Raw genomic sequence first — 27,622 nt, forward strand, 5'->3', positions numbered from 1 at the left:
AAATTAATATAATATAATATATAAAAAATTAATATAAAATTACTGTATATTAATTTTAATATAATTTTATTAAATACCTATTAGATTGTCATTATCACTGTCCAAAACAAACCAAAGAATGTTGACCAACATTGGACTTCGTTTTGGTGGAATGGTTTTTAATAATGCATTAAATCTTTTATAATCCAAAGCACATTTGTTTGCAATTTTTATCTTTAATATATCAAATGCTCTTGATAAACTCTGTCTTTTCATATAGACAACTTTTTTAACTTCATTCTGAAAAATTAAATAAATTTCTCATAAATTAATACATTTTTAAAATATTTGTGAGAAATATGTTATCATAGTGTAATTATTAAATATATTTCAAGCTCAGTTGTAAAGATTAGTTTCAATAACAGAGAAAATAATTATAACTATTATAACTGTGAGATCCGAGATTTATTAGGCTAAATTATTGTAAGAAATATATTAATTATCTAAATTATTATTCACAAGGGAGGAAGTGACATTCATCATTTTGGAAGAAAAAGGAAATCAACTTCCTTTCTCACATGGCCTTATCTATAATTTGTATGCCCATATGTCTGCCCATATGCCCTCTGCACTTGTTACATATCCTGTGCATTCCTCAGATGCTATTGGGTAGAGGTCCCATTAAAAAAAATTTTTCCCACCACTTGAGGAAGTTCAACAGAATCCTAACATGCCATAGGAAGGCAGTCTTCATTAGTTTTGAAGGTGCCATAGAAGGCAGTCCATGGAAATCCTATATTGCCACATAGAAGGCAGTCCTCTACAACTCAGAGATGCCATAGAAAAGACTCCTCACCATAAGTATTTTAACTCTGTGAGCTAACATGGAGAAGTAGTAGTTGTTGTTCCACATCCACCTCCATTACTCATCCACTAAAGAAGAAGACTACATAGTTGAGGTAGTATATGTTTGAAAATTGTGAGCTCTCTCTCTCTCTCTCAAGTAATTGTTCATACAAGGTGTAAGAATATAGTGTTAGAAATTAGATTGTTAAGTTTGATATGATACTTTTGCCATCTTACATTGTTTGTAGAATCCTGTATATAATTATTTACTTTAATCTAATAAATAATGTTTGTATATTCTATATCTGGATTCCATTCGTTTATTAACTTCAAAATATTTATCGCCAAATAGCTCTCCTATAGATTTTGTATACGCGTGATAGGTCATGAAACTTTTGCCATCTTTTATTATTTGTAAAATCTTGTATATAATTAATTGCTTTACTCTAATAAATAATGTTTGTATATTCTATATCTGGATTCCATTCGTTTATTAACTGCAAAATATTTATCGTCGAATAGCTCTCCTATAGATTTTGTATACGCGTGATAGGTCATGAAACTCATCCCTATATGGTGTCAGGAAACACAACTTGCAGAGGTTTCCTGCTTCTGCACTTCGATCTACTTTTTAGGAAGCCATCCTACAATCTTTTGGACATATCTTACTGATCTAAAGCCGAGTAAGCAGCATGGATTTAACAGACTCAATACTTTCGGTTATCCTCATATTAACAAAGATTATTAGTAATTACAAATTTTTTTTTATAAAACTCAATTTTACCCTCAGAATTAATGTTTTGCCATTTTATATTTAAAAATATAAACATATTTATAACAAAACATAACAGTTGGCGCCCCAAACAATTTATTTATAATGTTTAATAGTAGAAAATTTATTTTTAAGTGAATTCTCGAAACGACCAGGAAAGTTATGCAACTTTNTTGTTTTAAATAATTATAATCATCATATGACTAAGGGATTAACCAACTTTCAGTAAAAATATACAAGTTATAAAAGTCATTTAGAATTGTAGGTAGGTACAGACATTTGTTTTTAATAGATCTTATATTTTGTAAAAAGATTTTAAGGCTATTGATGGGAGGTGTCATTTAAATGCTAATTAAATTAAAATTTTACAATATTACAAATATGAACAGTTGATATTACAAAAATTGAATATGATCAAATATAAATATGTTTAAAATATTAAATTTTAAATAAATAAAACAGAATTACAAAATTATGTGGTAGCTTGGAGCTTGGATGGTGCAAGAATAATAATAATAGTAAAGTAAAATATAAAATAGTTACCTGGAAATAAATAAAAATAACAATTAACTTCATGTCGTTTTAAAATACTTTGAAATAATTCACAAAAAACAAATAATTCTTAATGAAAAAAGTGGAGAGTTTTTTAAAAAATCAAATTGTCCAAAGGGAATGTAGCATTCATAATGTCTGGTCAATTTAATAAATTAGTCAATATTTATCAGGCTGCATGGCCATTTTAGTCATTATTCATAATGGTGAGCATTATAAATAATGCCCTAATCACTTGGTCTATAACATATATATACAATATATTTATATTTTTGTTACATAACTTTGGATTCAAATTTTAAAATAAAATGGTTTATTTAAAATGTGTACATTTGTAAATTTAGTTGACAAATCTTAATCATTTATTTAGAGTTATAAGCTTTTAATCTGACTTTTATTATTTATTTTGTTTTGTTGCAGAGTTAATCCTGAAAAATAAATTGTCATTATCAAATCTTAAGTCAGCAAGTTTTGTTATAGAATATTACAGTATTACCAGAATCTAATGAATATAACATTTATCAAACTGTGATTCTCAGACTCTTTGGAGTCTGAAAAATTCTCCAGAAATACATTTGAGATGTTACATGACTGAAGTTTCCAAGTATTCACATCACGTGACCAATTGTCATCAAAGTCATGTCATATGGCAATTTTGTATGCATCCTCCAACCACCACGCTGCTCCATGACAAAAACGAGCTTAAGCAATGGTGGCCCAAATAGTGCAGAGTCAGTAAGCAGTTCTATTGGTTTTTGTTTATAGTGTTTTTTATATGGGTTCCCACCAAATAATCCTATGTGTTTTGGAAATGTCTATCAAATATGTGCCTTTTAAAAAACAAATTAAAAAGAAAACGCCTAATGGTATAAAACAATATAATTACCAAGTGTTTAATCTTGTATGTTTTAGATTTATATGAATGATGTCAAACCAAATTTCAAACAATCAGAATATAAATTTCTCAATAATCATTACTGATTTATTCATTTACGGAGCCCAAAAGACAATTTTTATATATAACCAAACAATTTTTCTTGCATGTTTCCTCCATCTGATAAACATATTAACATGAAGATTATCAAAATTATAGATCTGTAGATCTACATGAATATTTATATATTTTAGATATTTGTTTATTAAAATTAGCAGTAAATCAAAAAATTCATGCAAAACTTCTTTCATGTTTTTATAATCTATAAACACATAAATAAAATAAATTCATAGCATATAATTTATCATTCATTTACTTAACAATGCATGTTTCAATATGTTATGCCACATAAAATTAATGATACTATAAATAATTATATTTATGTAATTTTATGTAAAATTTTACCTTTAAATGTTTCCTATAATTATTATATATGACTGCCAGAAAGATATTCATAAATATGTATAAACATATGACTAAATATGCAAGGAAGAAAAATGCAGAAAAATGATTTTCATCATAAGCTGGCATCCTGAAAATAAAAATTTAAAAATCAATTGGGCATAGCTACAAAATTTTTGTAATGTGTTAATTCTTTAATTCACATTTACTTATAATTCATTTATTTAAAAAGAATATAAATACATATTCATTTAAACTGAGTAAATAATGTTAAAATAAATACATAAAATCAGTGATACACTGATATAGGGTGTCCCACTTATGGCACTTATAGGATGGTCTGATTGAGATGATAAAACATTAGTGATGTAAATTTTTAGGGGATATTTAATGGGGAAAGTGTATGAGATCAATCCCAGAACTATACATAAACTGAAGGAAAACTTTTGCAGAAGTACTGAAGCTATTGATATTAGTATTTTCAGGTAGGTCAGTCTGAACATGATTGTGTGTATACAAAGGTGCATAGATACACAAGGACACCATTTCAGCATCTTCTGTAAACTTCTGTAATTTGAATAATGTTCAAATAACATTATTTGTAATGAGTCATTTGCCTAAAAATTTTTTAAAATTTGTAATGAGTCATTTGCCTAAATTCATTTGTATCATTTCCAATTAGTAGGCCAATTTTATGTGGGACCCTGTAGAATAAGTTATATTTAATTTTTTTTTCAAATTATTATTCTTAACTTAAAATTTACTTACATTATATCTGGATTATTAGCAGTTGTTACGAGTACATATAGATCAAAAAACGTATCTAGATAATTCGTAAAATATGGACTTCCATCAGGAAATGTCAAATTTCTATCAAAAAGAAATAAAAAGAAATTATTATTATTATTGATAACAATGTTAAATTAATTCTAATTAATGCTAAAGAAATACTATAATTATCAGCAACTTAATGTAAAGATTATTAATTAATATACATATAATAGTGTATCAAAAATATATATTTCAGAGTTATCTTATAAACATAAATTTTTAATATTTTACAAAATAAAAAAAATATTTTATTTATTTTTAGTCAAAACATTAGGAATTAAAATGTATTCAAATTTGGTTATTTAATTGTTATCAATAATTAATCTTTAAAATGGCTCTATTAATTCAGATGCTTTGTTATCTATGCTCAAAAGCCTACAGCCTAGGGCTCAGAATTTAAAACTAAATGATTGCTGGATTTCATCAGTCTATATTAATGCTATTATTAATAATTAAATGTTAAGTAATTTGGCCTAGAAGTAGGCATTAGGCATCATCTCTTGATTAATTATAATTATTAAACTTAATTAATATCAATGTTTTAATAAATACTTTAGAAGGTTCTGGAAGAAAAGAATCATACTGAAGCGGGGCTTGAACCTGCAACTTCCACTTATTGTGCAGTTGCATTGCCAGTTATGTTACCTGATTCCTTTCTTCCAAAACCTACTAAAGCAGTGATGCACTCAGGATTTAATCATGGCAGGAGCTGAGTTGAACAGATTAAAAAATTTTTAATGCAAATTAAATAAAATTCCCACTTTATGTGATCACTAATTCATAAGTAGTATAGAAAAACAAGACACAATACAATATGTAAAAAAATGATTTTTAATTAAGAAAAGATTTTTGGAAAATTTTCTAGTGCTTTTTTCCTTTCTGTTTGGAGGATGCCCTTGGATCACCCCCTCAGGGTGTGCCATTGTTCTAAAATAATTATTAAAATATTAATTTAATTATAATTACAAAATTTATCAAGAGATAGTGTCTAATGTCTACCCTCTACACCAAATTACTTAACAAACATAAACATCCATAAACATGATTATTAGATTAAAGTCAAATTATTGCTATATCAGGGTGCCTATATATTGGAGCATGTCCCTTTTTGGGTTGCACTTTTCCTAATCCCCAAGGGAGCCCCAAATTTCATCATCAACAAACAACAGAAAACTCGTGACTTCTAGATGGCCTATTCTGTAAATGTAAAATCTAGTAAATGATATTTGTCCATTTCCCAAATAACTATTTTTATGTAGTTATTTGTTTATCATATGTTGACCAAATCCAAATTCCTTATTTTCAAGGCCAAGTTAGCCCAAGTGTAACCAGTGCCACCTTGTGGGAGTGCTGATCCAACACTGAATCATAGTTTGAAGCTTTTGTGTAATATACAATGCCCAACAAACCTTTAAAATGCAGCTTATTTTGCTAAAATACCAAACATTTTTGGTCAGCTTCACTGACCTTCAGGCTCAAACAAAAAAGTTTATTTCAAACTGAAAACTTTTTTGCCAGACAAATTCTAGAATGCATTTTTTTAAAAAACAAACTATCATAAATTCAAATGTGCAAGCCTAGTTTGCTCTTTTAAACTTGCAAAGCCACTACTTTCCATGCTGATGCTTGTTTATAGGATTCCCAAAAATTTATAGATTGCCCTTTTTCATTGTACTTATTAATATGCCATGCTTCTGTATACTTTAAATGACGTTTGCTTGCAACTTTTTGTATAAGTTCGATTTTATCCCAATTAACTGAAATATCCATTGGTTCTGAGATCACATAATTTGCTAACGCCGTGACTGGTTGCTCATATCTAATATTCCTTTTGTGCTCTTTCAACCTTTCAGTAAGCGACTGTTTTGTGGCCCCTATATAGTACAGTTCCTTTTGGCACCTTTTATCGTGCAATGGTATTCTGTAAACCCCTGGAACCAATTTTTTGTCTAAGGGTGCTTTGTCATTTCTTAACATCTGAAATATTGTAGGGTTCTTCTTATAGGCTATTTTCTTATTACTTGCTACTCCTATTTTCTTGTATATGCTGGTTAACGGTGCCCTGTATTCCATTATGGTGAACTCCTTCTCTTTTTCTTCTCCTTGCATTCAATGTCTCTCTTTTGTGCTTTCTATATTAAATTTTTTATTTTACTTTGTTTTATTTCTACCTCTCGTTAGCTTTGCAATGTATTCAACTTCTTTTCTTGTGTCTTGAATCTTGCTACAGTGCGTGTATGCCCTTTTAAACAGTGCTCTAAATGCTGCTAGTTTGTAGTTTACCAGGTCATGGGAGCCCCATGGTATCAGCTCCGGAACATACATCAGCTTTCGATATACAGTAATACCCTGACTTACACAAACCCGGAGTCACGCGATTTTCAAATCTCATCAATTCGTCTTTTGTTTGAGCGCCATGCAACCCTTGATTACTCACTCCCCCCACACTATTGTTCAGCTTATATGTTCAGATGTGTCGCGCGGAATCCACACATAGCTACGATTTATTTTGTGTTATTTATTTCTGTGTTTGTTATATCTACGGAGACTTGAGAGACTCTACTATGTCATCCAAACGAAGTAGAACTAATTCTTCTGCATCAAACAAGAAAAGAAAAACTTTATCTTTGGAATGTAAAGTTAACATTGGGTATGTTCGTAAAGTCGAACAAGTTAAACGAGAATGACGTCATCGTTATTCCTATTTCGTTAGACTTTTCGAACGATTCGTTACTAACGCGTTTAACTCGTTTGACTTTACGAACGTACCCATTATTAAAGACTTCGATACAAAAATGAAAATTTGTGAATTGGCAAAGAAGTTTGATCTACCGGAATTGTCGGTCAGAACAATTATAAAAGGCAAAAAAAAAAAAATTCTCGAAGCTGTGAAAAATGCTCAATCTTTAAATTCAAGCATCATTCGTAAACGTCACAGTATTATTGCTGAGATGGAAACAATGTTAAAATTATGGCGTAATAATCAAGTAAATGTGAAAAATTGTAAAATAATATAGGCCTAATTTGTTATACATATGTATTATCTAAGATTTTATTAAACATTTTTTTCTAAATTATTGTTTTCTTTAGTCTCCGGCCCCAATTAAAAATTATTTGTATGTATTTATATGCGAAATTACACCCAGACTTATGCGGTTACCGCTCGGTCCCACCTATCGCGTAAGTTTGGGGTATTACTGTACCTTAGTAGTGATTTGCCCTTCTTATATTTCTACCTCCATGTCCAAGAAATGTATCCTTTTTTTGGCCTTGCTGCTCCAGCTCTAGTTCCAGGCCATATTTTTTGCTGTTTATATCCCTTATAAATTTTATTATGTCTGGCTTATCCTATAATAAACACATCGTTGGCATATCTTGTATACAATAGCATACTCCCTTCATATTTCTGCAATACGTTATTTTCTAGAGACCTTAATACCATCTCACATAATGCAGTTGGAGATATACAATGCCCTATTTTCCATAGCCTGTGCCCCCTTTTCTATAGTTTACAGGCACTGCTGTGCCAGATTATATCAGGCTATATTAATGCTACTATTATAGTTCTGAAAGCAAGCAAACCTACAAAAGAAAGGTTCAATCTGTATTGTAGGTGGTGTATACAAGGTCTGTTATGAGTGTGAACTGTTGAAATTCTGAATGTAAGAAAGATGGAAGAAATTAAGCTTTTATAATAAAGAAGTGGTTCAAAATATTTGATTCTTTTGTGAAAATCAGGTAAACCAAGTTTATATTTGATTACTTTGGGAAATGATGTATATGGTAGGTTGCTTGATTTATTGAAAAGTATTAGAGTTTTGGATATTTGGCAATAATTCTATTGAGTTGAGTTTCACAAGTAGATGCCCATACGGATATACAGTAGTCTATTATAGATTGAAAATTAGCAAAATATAATGATCAAAGTGCTGATGAGATAAAATAGATCTGCAGTGTCTCCACATAATTCCTCTACATATAGATAAACTTTTTAACCACTCAGACAAATTAATAAAATATTAATTTTTATCAAAAATGATTCCTAAATTGTTAATGGTGTAAGTAATGATAATTCTGTATTATCCAGTAATAAGCATAATATTTGATATAAAAAAACATTAATTTATCTGTAAATAAATAATACCTTGATGTTCTAATGATAGATTTTTTTTATATAATGTATAATGCAATATGAAAACATTTCAAATATTTCTTGTTAAAATTTATAATCAGCAAAGCATCAGAAATTAAATTTAAGAAATGATATTATTGAAAATTATCATTAACCTTTCACCACACACACACAAACAAAACCTATTTTTACATGATCAGGTGCTTGTCAAATTTTACAATATATTCCTATTTTCAAATTTTATTATTGTTTCAAAATAAACCTTCAATTAAGATGTATTATAACATCATAAATAAAGTGTTTTTATTCAGAAAATAATCAGTGCTTCATGTTAACATTATTTGAAAAAGTACACTAATAAAAGTTAATTACAATTTACTCATTAATATTATGTTGTTGACGACATTCTGAATACAAAATCTCTGTTACTGAATGTTGCTTACATATAAACAATTTACATTGTAATACAATGCAGCAGTGGCGTGCCATGACATTTGATGATAGAGAAGCTGTGTTTCTGTAAGAAGCCGACTTCCAGGAGCAATCAGTTAATTGCACATCAGTGATGGTCTAGGGCAGGGGTGGCCAACAGTTTTTGCCCCGGGCCGAATTGGAAAGAAGACATTTTTCACGGGCTGAACCAGAGGCTGCCCTAGGAAGATTTTGAGGTGGTGCAAGATGTCATTGTGGTGTCATCCTGTAGAGACTAAATTGTAGATAGAGATTACAGATACATTTTTCACATTATCATGCTTTATCAACATACTGTGCTGTACTTACGAGATTTGTAATGGAGGGTTACCTCTAAGCACACAGTGAGTTGTTGACCTTTTTTATTTTTAAGGCGTCAGAATTTTTCATCGAGCTATTCAGACTTGAGTAGCTAATATTGAAAGATTGATCACGGGCTATATAAATTCATTAGACGGGCCGTATGTTGGCCATGCCTGGTCTAGGGTCCATTCATATTTGTTTGTTCGATAATACAATAATACCTGTAGACTTCTCTAAATGTATTTTTAATATCACAATTACATTCTGAATCGCTAGCCATGATATAAGGGCTAAAATTATAAATAAAATAATAAAAACTTACTCAGTGAAATAAAATGTATGGTGGATATACATACCTGGTACAAAATATTCTTCAATTGTATGAATATACTTTTAAATAAAATTATAATTAGATATAGCTTTGTAATGAAACATACATAAAATTATAAAATATTCTTTACTTTTTAAATCTTAAAACAATTCACTTAGTGAAATAGCTCCCTATGAGGGGCTAATGGATGGAATCAGAGTAGGCTGCATTGCGTGCATGTTGATACTGGTCAATGTCAAATGCCTCTTTTGTCACATCACTAGTATATTTCAAAAGATGCGACAGGATTGTTGTAAATTTTAAATGTTTCTCGCCATAGCTGTAAAAATCTACATATGTTAAACTTAGACTGTCCATCATTTGTTTTTTAACTAATTTGTTTTAGGACCAGGTGTCCATGGAAATTTCCAAAATATAATTTTCAGTCACTCTCATTGAACTGGAAAAATTTCTGTCTTTATTATCTAATATTACGAAATCAGTCCCCACTGTACTTGGCTAGAGATTGGTTTGGTTAAGCTTTTGTTTAAGTAAAATTCCGGCTCTTAAAGCAGGGTTTTATTTATGTCCCTAATTCCCTAATCTCTTAATTATTTAACTACTTCTTAAGTAGAAATAAGTTGAAACTGGTTACTTTGTACTTGAATATTTGTAGTCTTGGGAAAGTAGTGAAAAAACAAATTTTTATGACAATGGATATATAAATCATAAATTTAAGGAAAATAAATTCTAGAGGTATTTTGTATCTTGTGCATCTCATTCATTACATTTAGTTGTAAATGATGTTGCCAAAGTAACGGTTAATTTTTTAACATTGTACAAGAATTGTACACATTTTCTCCTGCAGCCCCTTATAGATGGGACATACTAAATCGTAATATCACTAGTTTAACATTAAAATCTGTAAGTAATACAAGATGGGAGAGTAGAATAAAAGCAGAATAAATATATCAAATATTTTAATGATTTTTTTAAACTCCTGTCAACTATACAGAACTATCATATACCAGTAAACTCCTATCAGTGGATTAAGTTATAAATCTACTCGTGATCTATTCATTCATTCTGCCACTGATATTCAAATATATAATAGCTATCTTATCGTTTTTTTCACATGTAGTATAGAAATTTATAATAAGATACATAATGCGGTTATAATAAAATATTAATTTTAATTAACTTAAAGTATGTTAAAATATGAAAATAATCGCACAATATGTCTTTATATTTCAGAAAATACAAGGGAAGCAGTGCTTCCACCACTTCCAAATACAGCATGCCACTAGTAAAGTTATACATCTACTCGCAGTTCACATAATGGGCGAGGGCGGCCAGATATCTAGCAGGCAGGCGGCTAACAGCCTAGAACCGGTACTGGATAGAATCATTGGAAGTGCTGTATGTTTAGCTTTCACCTTGAGGTTGGTGCTCTGTAATTTAACCCTAGATAACTAATTATTCGTCCACACAATGACGCATCTCTGCTCGAACGTGAAATTCAGAAACTTTCCCACGCTTCCTGCTGGTCATTCTTTTTCTACCTTAATAATTTGAATAAATAGTGCCATCTGTGATGTAAATGTGTTCACATGTCAATTAGAAACTGACTTATGGCCATCCCGTAGTCTGCTCGACAAAAGTTCAGTTACTACGTAACTTTGTTGCAAAGTCATGTACATTATGTACATTGTTGTGGCTGCAGATGTAAACAGTTAGTATGTGATAAATGCCATTCCCTATTTGGGAAAAGGTACTGATCCTCAGAAACAAATATTGGCTATGTTTTTCATAAAGGAAATAACATCTTTTTTACATGGAACAAACTGTAACATTACTATGGATAACAGGTTCACATCTGTATCTTTGGCAGATGAATTATTGAAGTCATCTTATAATTTGACCTTAGTTGGCACTCTTAGAAGTAACAAAAGAGAAATTCCTGAAAAATTAAAATATTATAAATCACGCGCTATTGGTACTTCAATATTTTGTTACGACGGCAATAAGAGATTAGTTTCGTACAAAGCCAAGTCAAATAAAGTTGTTTATGTTTTGTCAACTATTCATGATCAACTTAACATCAATAAAAATACAGGAAACCACAAATAATACATTTTTTAATAGTACAAAAGGTGTGATAGACACAGTAGATCAAATGTGTTCAAATATGAGACAAAACCAAAAGGTGGCCATATGCGTGTTTTATAATATGCTAAACCTATTGGTCAGAAACAAAAAAAAAAAAAACCGATGTCCTGGTGGAATTTCTTTATGAAGATGGGAGACAGACTCATGGAGCCCCGGCTACAACAGCGGTTACAGACAGTGCGTTTGAGGCGTGATATCAGAACCATAATACAGGATATTCTAGGTGATGTGCCCAGTGTAAAAGCTCCTACTCATTCTGCATCAAATCTGCATAAAATTTGCTATTTATGTCCATCGAAAGTTCGACAAATGACAAAACACTGTTGCATGAAATGCAAAAATGCATTTTGCGGCCCGCATAATATTACATATGTAGCAACTGCATGTAATCTTATTTCCTAAATATTTTGTCCTTATTTAGTTCCTATTTATCCATACTATTGTGCCATGTAACAAGTTTTTATTTTTATTAAACAATTTTGTTGATATTAACATTTTTTAATGCGTAGTCCACTCAACAAATGTGTAGTTATAACGTAACTAGAATTTAAGTTTAATTATTTAGGGTTAAGTATAGTTTTAGTCCTCTCCTTTGTTCTTTGATTCTTCTTCCATCCAGAACTTTCCTTTCTAACTCTTTTCCCTTGAGTGGGGTGACCAATTCTTGGAACCACAAAGAACAATGAAAGAAAAGAAGCCCTGGGGCCAGTAAAATAAAGAACATTCTTTGGACCAGACCTCAAGGAGGACAGACGTCTAATGTGGTACTCCAGGTTGCAAATGGCAACAACTGGAGAATTTGAGAGAGTTTGAGAAGAGAATTGGATTTTTATTGTAGTTACAATAAAAAGATGTAATGAGGTGCGAAGAGAAACCTAGTGAAGGTAACGACAATAGACTTTTCAGAAAAAGTTCAACGTGGTATCCCACCCAAATTTGTGAAGTCCAGCAAAACCCTGGGTATTTCACTCTTTACTGTATTCTATTTTCCTAGATTCTCTATTCCCATCATCTTTCTTTCCCTAGTTTTAAGTTAGCACATAAGTATTAGTCATAGTTTTCGGTCACCATTTATATTTGTCGTGAATGATACATTTTGTCATTGTCTGCCGAAATATCGTTTGATGTCATATTGTGATAAATTACTGCAAAGTTGGAATCTAAAAAAATCCTGTTCATATACGTGAAATAAAATACTTTACTTGACCATACTGTTGCTTAGTTATTGATACGTCTTTCCTTTTCTGGCCTACATACATTTTGTGTGAACTTCACAATGTCCACTTCTTCTTTAGTTTCATTATATCCCATAATGATTTCTGGTTTATTAGTAGTAATATCAATTTCTTTTTGTAGTGTAATGATGAAAATAAAATTACAACTTTATTTTTGTGGGAAACAAAGTCAAAGATTTAAAGTGTTTTTTGGAATCCAAGTAAAAATGATCCAACAGCTCTTTTCATTTTTGGTAAAAATTTTTGTGGAATTTCTTTCTTATTGTTCTTCAGACTATCAATAAGAGTTACATTTTTTTGCAGTAAATAATTGTTCAGAGGAACACTTGTATAATTGTTTTGAGTATACTCCTTTTTACACCATTTCAAGATTCTATCTTTTCCAACGTCCTATCCATTATCTTCTAATTCTTCTTCTGCTTTCTCTTCTGTCAAACTCTGCTCTGATGGAATGTCAAAATTATGACAGCCTATGTTCTTCAAACAAATCACTGTCATCTCAATCTTCAAAAGTCACATTATCATTTGTTAAATTTTGAACTATTTGTTCAAAAATGTTATTGTTCACATGCACTTTTGGTTTCATATCAAATTTATATCAATGTTGAAAAATTATTAAAAAATACAAAAATGAAAAACACATGACCAAACACATGTAAATTTTACAACCATACAAATATAATTGAAAATTAACTAAACACGTTGTAGACTTAAAAACTAGATGTGATATTAAACAATATAATCAACATCAGTAAAACAGTTACTGGCCCTATTCAATCAGATTCCTATTCTAATTTTAAAAATTTTTATATATTCAAAATAATGTTCTATTTTAGAACATTCAACAACCTACAAATAACTGCTAAATGTAATTGAAAAAGTTTGTTATTAAATTTTTGTTAAATTTTGCTGGATTTTATTGGTGTTGAATGTACTGCTTAACAAAAAAATCCAGCAATGAGTTGCTTAACTTTCCCAGTAACATTTGTTATCACTAACTGTTACATTTAAAAATATAAAAGTTTTTTTTAATAAACTATTATAAAATGGCAAAAGCTTAATTTTGAGGGTAGGGATGGGTTTTGTAAAAAATTGTAAATGCTAATACAATTGACCCCTCTATAACACTGTTGATAATTCTGTTCTATATGAATTCCATGTTGTATGAGTCACTTAGATTTTACAAATATGTATGCCGGGCTGTGGACAGCTCATGTATTTGTAAAATCTAAGTAACTCATACAACATGGAAGTCATATAAAATGGAATTATCAACAGTGTTATAGGGGAGTTGACTGTAATGAGTAAAATCATCATTAAGTCCAACCCAACTGGAGATACACATGACCTCCACTATCTCCCCACCCCTTGACCTTAGATCACCAAAATTTAATATCATCAATCCCACTAATAAACCTCCCTACAAAATTTCAGAAATTTTCAACAAAAAGAACAGGAATTATTAACCTTCAAAGAGGGCGAACAAAATCATATCACAGGTGTGCACACAAACATTCATACACACAAAAAAATCCTCAAATTTTTTTGAATTTCTTGACATTTTAAGGTCCCGAGTCCAAAAATGTAAAAATCTTCAAGGTTGTTTCTTGACCAATTGCCATAGTTTCCCTCTGTTATATATAACAGAACTGGGAAAGTAAAAGATAAATAACTGAAATGAAGTCAAACATGACATTAACTAAATTAAACCCATCACTCAAATAAAAAAGGAGTCAATGAATATTAGCATTAATAGTAATATTTCAAACATTCTTATAGTTCATAATTATAAAATATTTGAATTTTTCATTTTATAAAATAAACTTTGTATCTAATATAAATTACTGTTCATTTATTATTAAATTTCAAACATTATTGTAATATAATCTCAATTTAAAATATCTGATTACATAAGTAAAACATTACATTCTACATTCCTAAAATTAAAGTATTATTCTAACAATAATAAAGCTTCATGAAATTCTTCATAATTATTACCTTTTTTTAAATAATTTCTGAGCCATAAGTGAAAATAATCCTATACTTAAAAAGAACAGGATCAAAACATTCAGAATATCGGGCAATGTCCTCCTAATATTTCGAAATGCTCTTCTTACCTAAAATAATTTTAACAGGAATAAAGTTTATTTGAAATCTTAATAAAATTTATTATTCTTATAATTGAACATAACTTTATGGGTATTAAAAATATTAATTCTGTTTCTTAATTTGTTTAAAGTTTTTCAAATTCACTCAGTAATTCAGACTTTTTTTATTGAATATAAAATAATTTTAAAACTTCAATCTTTATTAAATTATCCATTACAGAGCTTTGCCATAAATTTATACTCCAAAAACATAAATATTTAATGTAAATGGATTCAAAACATTCAAAGCAGACATAAATTAACAAATGAACATTTAAATTAAAAAGAAATTTCAGCATATTAAAGAAAAATTTGAAATCTATAATATCTGAATAGTATTTAATTAGCTAAAATGTAACTTGATAATAAATCAAGCTTCATTCTTTGATTAACTTATTTTTGCCTCATACTTTAAATTTATTATTACAAATGACAGATGATATTTTTTTTAAAATATTTTATAAGCATAAAATTGTGAGAAAATACTGAGCTAAATCAGTCATCAATTCATGTACAAGTAAAATAAAATGTAATAATTATTATTAGTTATTTAATAAAAACAATTATTAAATAGCTAAAAAAATTAAGAATTATCTCTTTTATTTAATTTAAGCAAATTAATTTTGATAATTCATAATTCTAGTTTGAATGCTTATGTTTACTTAAGAGAAATAAAGAATTGTTACTTATCAATTCTTATCTTTACTTTTTAATAATTGTTTATTACCTATTTACTTATCAGAAGCTAATATATATCTCTATATTAATCCAAATACTAGTTGTCTGAATCACCAATATTTGGGACTATTAATTTAACTAAAACCAAAACATTGCTGAACAAATCCAGCAAGTTGATATTGGATTAAAATTGATAATTTGGGATTAATGGTTAATTACATAATCATCTGTAATTTTCTGTTAAGAGAAACACTGTATATAAAATTTACATTTTATGTTTATATAAAATAGCTTATTTTAAATTTCATTATAGCTTAAAACTATATCTAAATTATTACAGGTACAAGACTATAGACTATGTCACTTATGTTGGTGCAGGTCTCATCATCACTAACTGTTATTTTTGATCCTGAACAAAGTTAGGACTCTTCTTGTGTATATTTTTAAAAGATCTTCTGGCATAATTTTTAACAATGATTCAAATGAAGGATACAACGTTTACACAAAAGAACATTAGAAAAAAATTCTATGCTAAGAGCTTCATACAGAAAAGATGGAGAAGCAAATATTTTTGCTTTTAAAATTATTTTTTAAGAGTAAAGCAGTAAATATTTAGGTTTAATAGCATTTTCTTTTACTAAAGTTCATATTTCCTGGGAGATTAAAACAATCCTTTTATTTCATAATCTCGTAATTTTTTATGAACTTTACAACCAATTATTATTAAGTCAATTTTAATTATTTTCAGTGAGAAAATCATTTTTTAGCAAATTATTATTTGTAATTGGCTCTGAATGATGCATTTTTTTTTAAAGTTTGGCTTTCTAGCAATTTGATTTATTAATTAAAAGATATAAAAATAATGTAAAAACTTTTAATCCTTAAAAAGTACTTAAATTAAATTTTAAGACTTCTAAAAAATATAAAAGTAAAATAATAAGGCTTCATTTTTAAGACTATTAAGAATTGTAAAATTGAGTTAGAAAAGCAGTTCATTAAAATGGTGTCTTCAATCACAATTTAATACAGAATAATACACTGTAGGCTACATAATAATGTTTTTTCTAATCTATATATTAATATGTATTTTAAGAAAATCATACAGCAGAATTCAATTAAGAATTTTAATTTAGAAATTCCAAAATAATTCCAAAACTAACACATAAACTTTTAAAGTTTCATCAATTAATTCTTAACAAATTTTATTATAAAGCATAAGATTAAATATAATTTTTATATTCTAATAAGAAAAATTTGGAGTCTGAATAAAAGATATTTAAATAAATAAATTTATGCAGTAGAGATTTATTTTTTAAATATAAAATAAATCTTAGAAATATCTGATTTTATAAATTCAACTAACTAAAATAAAAGACTATACCTGTTTATTTTCACTGAAGTTTATTATAAAAATAGGACGAAGTGGTCTTGACCATCGAACCGAAATATCAGAATGTCCAGCATTCACTAGTACAGCATAACAGATCATATCTATACCTGTTAATAGTATTGCAGATAAAATAAGAAGATTTTTCTTATCACGCCAAAATTTATCAAGAGGAAGAAATGAAGCTAAATGCAGAAGACGAAATACGTAAAATGAAAGACATGCTAGCTCAAGTGCCATTGTAACCTGTAAATGGAAGAAAGAATTATTTTGTCATCTGTTGTTAAATAAACATCAATATTTTTACTGCATTAATTTATAATTTCACAAATTTTTAAAAACTTTAATGAGTTATCTACCCAATATGGAAGTTCCCAGCTTTTGAAAGCAGGTTTTTCAAATACAGCTACAAAATGATGTAATAAGATGAAAAAGTAAAGTAGGTATCTAAGACCACTATGATGATATATTATATACATTCTGAAAAATTTAGACAAAAAAAAAACCAATAATTTATTTAGAAATTGTTTCGTTTACAAAATTCATATATAGATATCATGATAAAATATTTTTTAAAATTTTAATATTAAAGTTTCAATAAAAGTATTTACCTCACACTTTTATCATTCATTTCAAAATCTGAATGACGACCATTTTTTGCATCAACAACTAAAGTTGAAGCTAGAATTAAATTCTAAGATAGAAAAAGAAAATCTTTATTATTTGATCTATAGTAATTCTTTATGAAAATATTCTAATTTAAACCATACTTAATTCTTATGAATTTATTTACAATAAAAATAAATAAATAAATATTTTTATCAAGTAAAGTTGTAATGTTTAATATGACTAATACTTCATTATATTCTTCTGCCACTTCCTAACTGAGACTATCAAAATACCAATATATTAGTCATATTGAACATTACAACTTCACTTAAAATTTGCTTAAGCCACCCCAAATATAAAGCAATTTTTATTTTTTTGTTTTATGGCTTTTTTTAAATAAAAAAAAGCTTTAAGATCCATTATTTTACCAGAATAAGTGCATCTCAACTTAACGTGAACATGATTTCTGTTACAGCTATTCTCTTAACATTTTACATATTTATCTAAAAAATGATTTTATTGAAGTAACCAAAATTTAATATATATGATTTTAATATTAATTTTAAAATTTCAAATTATAAAACATAACAAAAGGTGGCATTATATACCTAATTTTTTAATATTAAAATTTACATTAAAAAAAAGCAATTATAAAAGCAAAATATTACATTTCAAAATTCTCATTCAATATTTTATAAATCTTTAGAAACATAATTACTTTTTAAGCAATTAGATTTTTAAAGTAAAGAATGTAAAGAGCAATTTCTGAGAATTACATTTACTATTTTCAAACTTTGATTTCTAATAAAATTAATAGATTTATAATATTTTTCTTTTAGAAATACAAAGTCACTAGTTAATTTAAAAATTAAATCATTTATTCAATGAAATCCAAACAGCATAAAAAAAAATTTACATGCAGTACAATGTATTCAAATATAAAACCATGAAATATAATCAAGATTTAAACTTTTTATCAGTTATTAGAAAACTTGCCAATTGTTCACAACTAATACTGAATATGTACTTTTTTATGAATTTGTGATTCAGAAATTCTGTATCTTTAAATAATAGATTATCTGTAGATCTTAGTATAATTACTTTTTTTTAAATGATAAGTCTTTATTTAAGTGAATTTATGATTATCTGCCATGAAAAATTCATTTAATAACATTTTTTAATATAAATAATTTTATTATTAAATTCAAACTGATTTTGTACCTGATCTATTTCATTTGCTAATTTTCTTTATTTTAATACTTTTCTATTATTATATAAACAAAAAATATCTGTTTTGTAACATCCATTGAAAACAGATATAAACAAAGTAATGTTAACTCTACATTGAAACCTAACACATGACAAAATTTAAAACTGATGATTAGCATATTTACACAGGCACCTGCAGAAAATTTTCCAGAAGCAAAGCTTGGAGACAAATAATTACATAAATAAATTTTTATTTAATTATTTAGTTTTTTGGGTTTTTCACTAGTAGATATAGAATACAGTACTGTATCAAAGTGTTCCATGGTTGAGGGGTGTAAAAAAAAAAAAAGGTTACATATCTCAATCCTAAAAGGGACTGAGTTATGTTATAATTTTTTACTCTATTCTAGAGTGGGCAAGTGCCATGTTTGCCCCCTCAGTGGATGCCCATGCATATTTAATTCCATAATAAAAAACACATAATTCAATGATATTAATTTAAACTTAATTCAACTATCAGTGAGTCTTAATGAATTTGAAATTAAACTATATAGTGTTTCAAGTTAAAATTCATTATATGAAAATTATGACTTATTTGTGAAAGTAAATTTTCTTGTCATAAAAGTTTATCTGATTTGTAAAGCACTTAATATGTAATATTTACAAATATATTTTTATCATATTAAACTTAATTTTATACTAACATTTTCTAAAATAGGTACATCTGATTTATCATCAGCTTCTATTGATTTATCTCCAGTAAAGATGCAAACATTGTCTATGTTTTTTGAAAAAGACACTACCCGTTCCTTCACAATTTTTGGTAGATTATTCATATGATCAGATTTTTTGATAGTTGTAGATATTTTATCTGAAACACCATCACCAGCTGGCAATGTTGAAGCTTCACTGCCAATTGAATGCAATTCAACACTTTCTTGATCAACATGTGGTTTTTCATTAGATATTAGTTCAGATGAAAATCCTTCTGCCATATTTTCCCAAGTTTTAATCCATACAAATCACATAAATATACATTTCTTAAAATTACACATTTTTCATCTTCTTCATGATTCCTGAAATAAAATATACTTTAAAAGTTGTTTTTAACATTTTATTTACATTATAAGAATTTTATATATTATATTTATAACTTATTTACTTATCAATTTTATTTTAGTTTACTTAAGTGCTATAGATCATACTTTTACAGTTACAATACACTTCCCAAACAGCAATTTCCATTAAAACACAACACAAATATCCATGTCTGAAACATGATTTAAATACTGATCTCAAAAACAAGGTTAATGTCTTAAACTGTGCAGCAAATATTTAAAAATTATAACTTGTAAGCTACTTTTAAATATATGAAAAATTACAGCTGTTAAATATACTTATTTAATTAGTAATTTAATAAAATATTTTTTACTAAATTTATCAAATATTTTTTAGATAAAGTTTTTATGCCACAGCACTAGCGAAAATTTAAATTTGCCGACTGGAATTCTTTCGGAAGATTGACTTTCGGAAAATCGATGCTCTACTGTATTTTTAAATAAATAAATAAATATTTTTATCAAGTAAAGTTGTAATGTTTAATATGACTAATACTTCATTATATTCTTCTGCCACTTCCTAACTGAGACTATCAAAATACCAATATATTAGTCATATTGAACATTACAACTTCACTTAAAATTTGCTTAAGCCACCCCAAATATAAAGCAATTTTTATTTTTTTGTTTTATGGCTTTTTTTAAATAAAAAAAAGCTTTAAGATCCATTATTTTACCAGAATAAGTGCATCTCAACTTAACGTGAACATGATTTCTGTTACAGCTATTCTCTTAACATTTTACATATTTATCTAAAAAATGATTTTATTGAAGTAACCAAAATTTAATATATATGATTTTAATATTAATTTTAAAATTTCAAATTATAAAACATAACAAAAGGTGGCATTATATACCTAATTTTTTAATATTAAAATTTACATTAAAAAAAAGCAATTATAAAAGCAAAATATTACATTTCAAAATTCTCATTCAATATTTTATAAATCTTTAGAAACATAATTACTTTTTAAGCAATTAGATTTTTAAAGTAAAGAATGTAAAGAGCAATTTCTGAGAATTACATTTACTATTTTCAAACTTTGATTTCTAATAAAATTAATAGATTTATAATATTTTTCTTTTAGAAATACAAAGTCACTAGTTAATTTAAAAATTAAATCATTTATTCAATGAAATCCAAACAGCATAAAAAAAAATTTACATGCAGTACAATGTATTCAAATATAAAACCATGAAATATAATCAAGATTTAAACTTTTTATCAGTTATTAGAAAACTTGCCAATTGTTCACAACTAATACTGAATATGTACTTTTTTATGAATTTGTGATTCAGAAATTCTGTATCTTTAAATAATAGATTATCTGTAGATCTTAGTATAATTACTTTTTTTTAAATGATAAGTCTTTATTTAAGTGAATTTATGATTATCTGCCATGAAAAATTCATTTAATAACATTTTTTAATATAAATAATTTTATTATTAAATTCAAACTGATTTTGTACCTGATCTATTTCATTTGCTAATTTTCTTTATTTTAATACTTTTCTATTATTATATAAACAAAAAATATCTGTTTTGTAACATCCATTGAAAACAGATATAAACAAAGTAATGTTAACTCTACATTGAAACCTAACACATGACAAAATTTAAAACTGATGATTAGCATATTTACACAGGCACCTGCAGAAAATTTTCCAGAAGCAAAGCTTGGAGACAAATAATTACATAAATAAATTTTTATTTAATTATTTAGTTTTTTGGGTTTTTCACTAGTAGATATAGAATACAGTACTGTATCAAAGTGTTCCATGGTTGAGGGGTGTAAAAAAAAAAAAAGGTTACATATCTCAATCCTAAAAGGGACTGAGTTATGTTATAATTTTTTACTCTATTCTAGAGTGGGCAAGTGCCATGTTTGCCCCCTCAGTGGATGCCCATGCATATTTAATTCCATAATAAAAAACACATAATTCAATGATATTAATTTAAACTTAATTCAACTATCAGTGAGTCTTAATGAATTTGAAATTAAACTATATAGTGTTTCAAGTTAAAATTCAATATATGAAAATTATGACTTATTTGTGAAAGTAAATTTTCTTGTCATAAAAGTTTATCTGATTTGTAAAGCACTTAATATGTAATATTTACAAATATATTTTTATCATATTAAACTTAATTTTATACTAACATTTTCTAAAATAGGTACATCTGATTTATCATCAGCTTCTATTGATTTATCTCCAGTAAAGATGCAAACATTGTCTATGTTTTTTGAAAAAGACACTACCCGTTCCTTCACAATTTTTGGTAGATTATTCATATGATCAGATTTTTTGATAGTTGTAGATATTTTATCTGAAACACCATCACCAGCTGGCAATGTTGAAGCTTCACNAATAAAAATCAATGCTGATATGATTATGTTTCTAGTTTAAAATTTTATCCTCACCTCTGAAACTTCCTCCTAAGTAACTTAATATGAATATCCAAATTATTATAGCTGTCCGTGAATATTGATAAATAGAACAATTTAAGTTTTATATTTAATTAATCAATACACATATCGAATAATATTTCATTATCAACCGATACATCCTTTCAACACATTTAATCAACTACACAGAATTTTGATGCTAAAATAAACTTTTAAAAACCGATGATAAAAAAAAATTTCCCGTCTTTTCACGGTTCAATTCAATAGAGGTAAGTGAACTTTTAGCCTTTAAAAACGACGTAAAGCTTTCTGCGTAATCTTATAAGCATTACAAATACATAAATATGCAAATATTACAGAAACACGTGGTCAAAATGTCAAAATTAATCGATTTCAATAACGTAATAGACAACCACTTTTTGAATGTTTACTACTTCCTGACAGATTTAACAGCGCGATACAGTTCACATTAATCAATTATGTAGGAAAAGTCGATGCAAATAATTTCCGATCCATTAATCCCAGCGGAAACGATGATATTGTAAATAACTTACCTTTATTATTAATCATAATTTAACGCTTTTACTGAGAATATATCAAAATGTTGGGACACCCGCCTCTCGATACCTGGTGGGAGGAGACTGCAAGAAACAAAAGCAACTCTGATTAGCGATTAAACTTGTGACGTGTATACCGACACGTCGCTAAGGTTTTGGTTTCCTTACGCCAATTTTTTTCGACTTATCGCATTTGTATATATACAAATTTTAATGTTTGTATAATCAGTTCTGTAGCAAAATATATGAATAAACTTTAAATTATTATAATTTTTATATTTTATTTTTTTAATTAATGCTCAAATCCGGATTAATTCCTCGGTAACTCCTAGTGCTGTTGTAGTGTTTCTTATGATCATCGTGTCTTATCGTGACGCAGAGTTCAATAACCTTTACACCAACGCTCTTCGTAATTTTTTTCGAATAATTTTAATAATAATTTGAAAGATTAATTTCATTATAATATTTTAAATCAAATTAATTAAATAATGATAAATATTGTGCGCGCGCATTTTTTCTGCGCGTTAGCGATTTTTTAATACAAAATAAACGATTTTTTTTATTACAATTTTCGTTTCAGTACTGTTATTTCCTGATTAGGCTTTTATTTATTAAATGTAACTGTTTATGAGCATTAATAGAATCTATCTTGCACAATATCAGTAAGTCTATATTGTATGACAGCGTTAGCGAATTGGTTTTTTACATTACATTCAGTGTAAATCTTTGAAAAATGTACTTCGTGTAATTAAAATATTTTAAGAATGTAAGGAAACGTGTTTTTCTTATCAAAATTAAATAATCTATATTAAAAACAATTCATTTTCATTTAAAAATAATAAATTTTTTCATATGTAACAAAGGAATTTCAGGTTTTTTTTCTTTGCTATTTTAACGGCTTTATGACATCCGTTATACATTATAAATATCAAAATAAATTTACTGAATTTTTTAAAATACGAAATTCTAAATAAATTTAATTAACAATGCTTTTTATATTGCATTTCAGTTATTACATAATTAATTTCAAGGTAATTTTTTTTAATTATCCAACCTTATTTATCCAGTTTTTTTATAATTTCCAATTTACATAAGTTAAAGTCAATTAACATTGAAAAAAATCAGTATTGATAATAAAATGAAACGAAGTTAATTTATTATAAATAGTATAAATGAAATTTTTAAAAAATGTTTTTATAATCGTCATCAATTTGAAAGAAAAATATTTAAATTATTTGTAATTTTAAGAGCTAAAATTCTACGGAAAATGTTTAAAAATATTAATTTTAAATGTATTAGTATTACACAGATCAATGCGACATTAAAAAAAAAATTAGTTGTAAGCCAAAAAGATGTAGTTATAAGCCAAAATTTTGAATTTTTTTTCGGAAAAAACATTCAAAAGTAAATTCTGTTTAGCTGTCTTTGGATATTTCTTGATATTGATCGGATTTCTTTTTATCAATTTTTGCATTTTAAAATGTATTAAATCTGTTTAAACCTTTGAACATTCTAAATTAACTTCAACAAGATGATAGTTTTACAATATATTTATAAGCTCATTATATAATTTATTCAAATTGTTGTCATTAAATAACGATGATATCATTAGAAATTCAATATAAAAAATAAAATAAGGTTTTATATAAATAATTTTGTTTATAATCTTCACTAATACGACAGATTTTATATTAAAAATGTTTTGTGTTTATTTTCGATACAATTATTTATTTATTTATGTTTAGATAATATTTTTAAAATTAGATTTTACTAATTATCATTCTTACAAATATACATTGTAATTTAAAATATTTCAAAAATTTTTTTCGGTAGAAATATGTTCAACACTAGATGTCGTTTGAAATATCAAATTATGGATCGATTGTGTTTATCCCAAGGGTTAAGAGGTGACCAGATCAGATCCGATCGCGTGATTTTCAAGAGCGAAGGGGGAAAAAGGTAAACAATTATAAATGTCGGGGTTTAAAATTTAAAAATTATTTTCAAATCGATTATTATTTATATTAATTCACTTATAAAATTAACAATTTTTATTCTTTTTATACGATTATAAAAATGTTTATGCAAATGCTGCCTTTGATCGAACTATGGATCGATCGTTAATCAATCAAGCGGTTCTATAGATATATAGACCTATGACAAAAAATTACGATTTAAAATTATTCAAATTGTTCATTTTAATTAAAAGAAAATTCTGGAATTTAAATGTTTATAGAAGTTTAAGGATGTTAGAAGAAAAATTTTTTAAAGTCGTCGCTTTAAAAACTTGCTTTGCCGCTAAACTAATCACGTTGCTTTTTCATGTGGTTAATACAATAACTTGTTCCCAAATTATTATTTAATTATTAAATATTTTAAAATTTAATTTAAAAATAATTGGAAAAACTTAATATGGTTGGCAGATATTAAATAGCCATAAATTTTATTAATTTTCAATTAAAATAATTTTTTTGATTAACGAACATACATTTATTTTCCATTTGTATAAATACCAAAATTCATGCAGATTCGTGTAAACAAAATTCCTGAAAAATCAGCAAATAAAATAAAATATGAATTTAATACATTTAAGTTTAATTGTAGTATTATTATTCCCCCCTGTATCAATGGTTTAATTCAATTAATTAATTATAATGTTTAATGTATGTATAATATATATATATATAATACACACACTTATGTTATATACATACATACGATGAATTCCCACCTTTTCCTGATTGGTTCATGTTTGTAAATAATCATATTATATACGAATTAATAAAATGCCACGATAATTTAAATCAGCGTAAATTTTGAGCATTTTTTAGGCTTTGAGCAGACTGTGTTGTATAGAATCAGCGTTAATCAAGACAGCGTTAAGTAGGGTCTTAATGTACTGTTGCAAAAACACTAATTATATAAGACAGTGATCTTTTTATTATCTGTCTCAAATCCATGTGAAATGTATGTTTTATTGAAATGAAAGAGTTAACTGTGGATATTCTGCAGAAAAGGTAAAGTAAGTAGGAATGATCTTTCCAACTTAGAGTCATGCTCAAGTAAAAATGCCTCAAGGCTGATTTGTACCAATGTTGAGGGACAAATACAGTAGAGCATCGATTATCCAAATGTCGATCAGCCGAAATGTCAATTAACTGAAAGCTTTCTAGTTGGCAAATTTAAATTTCTGCTAGTTCTGTGGCAATATTTGTCTATGTCTTGGGCTACTCCAATATTATTTTTGTTGGTGTGTGTGTTTTAGTTGGCAGCACTGGCGCAACCATGAAAGGGTACTTAAGGATGTGCCAGGATTTGAACGAATTTCAACATGGGATAGGTTAATATATTTTTCATACATAATCGGTTATCCAAAAAATCGATTTTCCAAACAACCCCGGTCTCCAATTGATTGCTCTACTGTGTCTCAAAATTGGTCATCTCAGATTTCATTCTTTTTGGGACCATTAAAAAGAGCATCTCTTCCTCTATCAGAATCAATTTCCAATCTTTGTTTCAGTCAGATGGTGAGTGATAGGACCTGACATATCCAGGACAGATTGTCTATGAAAAATTCCCGGAGTTGCTTGCCCAGATTTGATCTTCTCGGAGCTGTGACATCTTAATTATTGCAACCATTTGATACTCAACCTTTAAGTTTTAANATACACACACTTATGTTATATACATACATACGATGAATTCCCACCTTTTCCTGATTGGTTCATGTTTGTAAATAATCATATTATATACGAATTAATAAAATGCCACGATAATTTAAATCAGCGTAAATTTTGAGCATTTTTTAGGCTTTGAGCAGACTGTGTTGTATAGAATCAGCGTTAATCAAGACAGCGTTAAGTAGGGTCTTAATGTACTGTTGCAAAAACACTAATTATATAAGACAGTGATCTTTTTATTATCTGTCTCAAATCCATGTGAAATGTATGTTTTATTGAAATGAAAGAGTTAACTGTGGATATTCTGCAGAAAAGGTAAAGTAAGTAGGAATGATCTTTCCAACTTAGAGTCATGCTCAAGTAAAAATGCCTCAAGGCTGATTTGTACCAATGTTGAGGGACAAATACAGTAGAGCATCGATTATCCAAATGTCGATCAGCCGAAATGTCAATTAACTGAAAGCTTTCTAGTTGGCAAATTTAAATTTCTGCTAGTTCTGTGGCAATATTTGTCTATGTCTTGGGCTACTCCAATATTATTTTTGTTGGTGTGTGTGTTTTAGTTGGCAGCACTGGCGCAACCATGAAAGGGTACTTAAGGATGTGCCAGGATTTGAACGAATTTCAACATGGGATAGGTTAATATATTTTTCATACATAATCGGTTATCCAAAAAATCGATTTTCCGAACAACCCCGGTCTCCAATTGATTGCTCTACTGTGTCTCAAAATTGGTCATCTCAGATTTCATTCTTTTTGGGACCATTAAAAAGAGCATCTCTTCCTCTATCAGAATCAATTTCCAATCTTTGTTTCAGTCAGATGGTGAGTGATAGGACCTGACATATCCAGGACAGATTGTCTATGAAAAATTCCCGGAGTTGCTTGCCCAG

General features: G+C 27.6%; 2 protein-coding genes across 4 annotated transcripts in view; one reads left to right on the top strand and one right to left on the bottom strand.

Moving 5' to 3' along the window:
• LOC111626335 (two pore calcium channel protein 1-like) overlaps positions 1-23,215 on the bottom strand; it is a 64,389-nt gene extending 41,174 nt beyond the window's left edge. The window contains exons 1-9 of one of the 2 annotated variants that reach the window (XM_023369665.1): positions 23,047-23,215; positions 19,671-20,042; positions 17,760-17,842; positions 17,508-17,628; positions 17,143-17,394; positions 14,935-15,053; positions 4,254-4,355; positions 3,489-3,615; positions 78-279 (exon numbers count right to left, since the gene is read on the bottom strand). In XM_023369665.1, the coding sequence (XP_023225433.1) occupies positions 78-279; positions 3,489-3,615; positions 4,254-4,355; positions 14,935-15,053; positions 17,143-17,394; positions 17,508-17,628; positions 17,760-17,842; positions 19,671-19,961 (1,297 nt within the window). In that variant the 5' untranslated portion in view covers positions 19,962-20,042; positions 23,047-23,215. Of the gene's footprint in view, positions 1-77; positions 280-3,488; positions 3,616-4,253; positions 4,356-14,934; positions 15,054-17,142; positions 17,395-17,507; positions 17,629-17,759; positions 17,843-19,670; positions 20,043-22,507; positions 23,023-23,046 lie in introns of those variants that run through there. The other variant, XM_023369664.1, reaches the window with a different exon arrangement.
• A 1,690-nt stretch (positions 23,216-24,905) lies between these two features.
• The window catches only part of LOC111626337 (arginase-1-like), a 79,838-nt gene continuing 77,121 nt past the window's right edge, over positions 24,906-27,622 (top strand). For both annotated transcript variants that reach the window (XM_023369667.1, XM_023369666.1), the window contains exon 1: positions 24,906-25,008. The gene's annotated coding sequence lies outside the window, so the exon portion shown is untranslated. The remainder of the gene's footprint in view (positions 25,009-27,622) is intronic.

This window comes from Centruroides sculpturatus, unplaced genomic scaffold (genome assembly GCF_000671375.1).
Source record: "Centruroides sculpturatus isolate CEXI.00-Female unplaced genomic scaffold, Cexi_2.0 scaffold26, whole genome shotgun sequence".
Lineage (NCBI taxonomy): Eukaryota > Metazoa > Arthropoda > Arachnida > Scorpiones > Buthidae > Centruroides > Centruroides sculpturatus.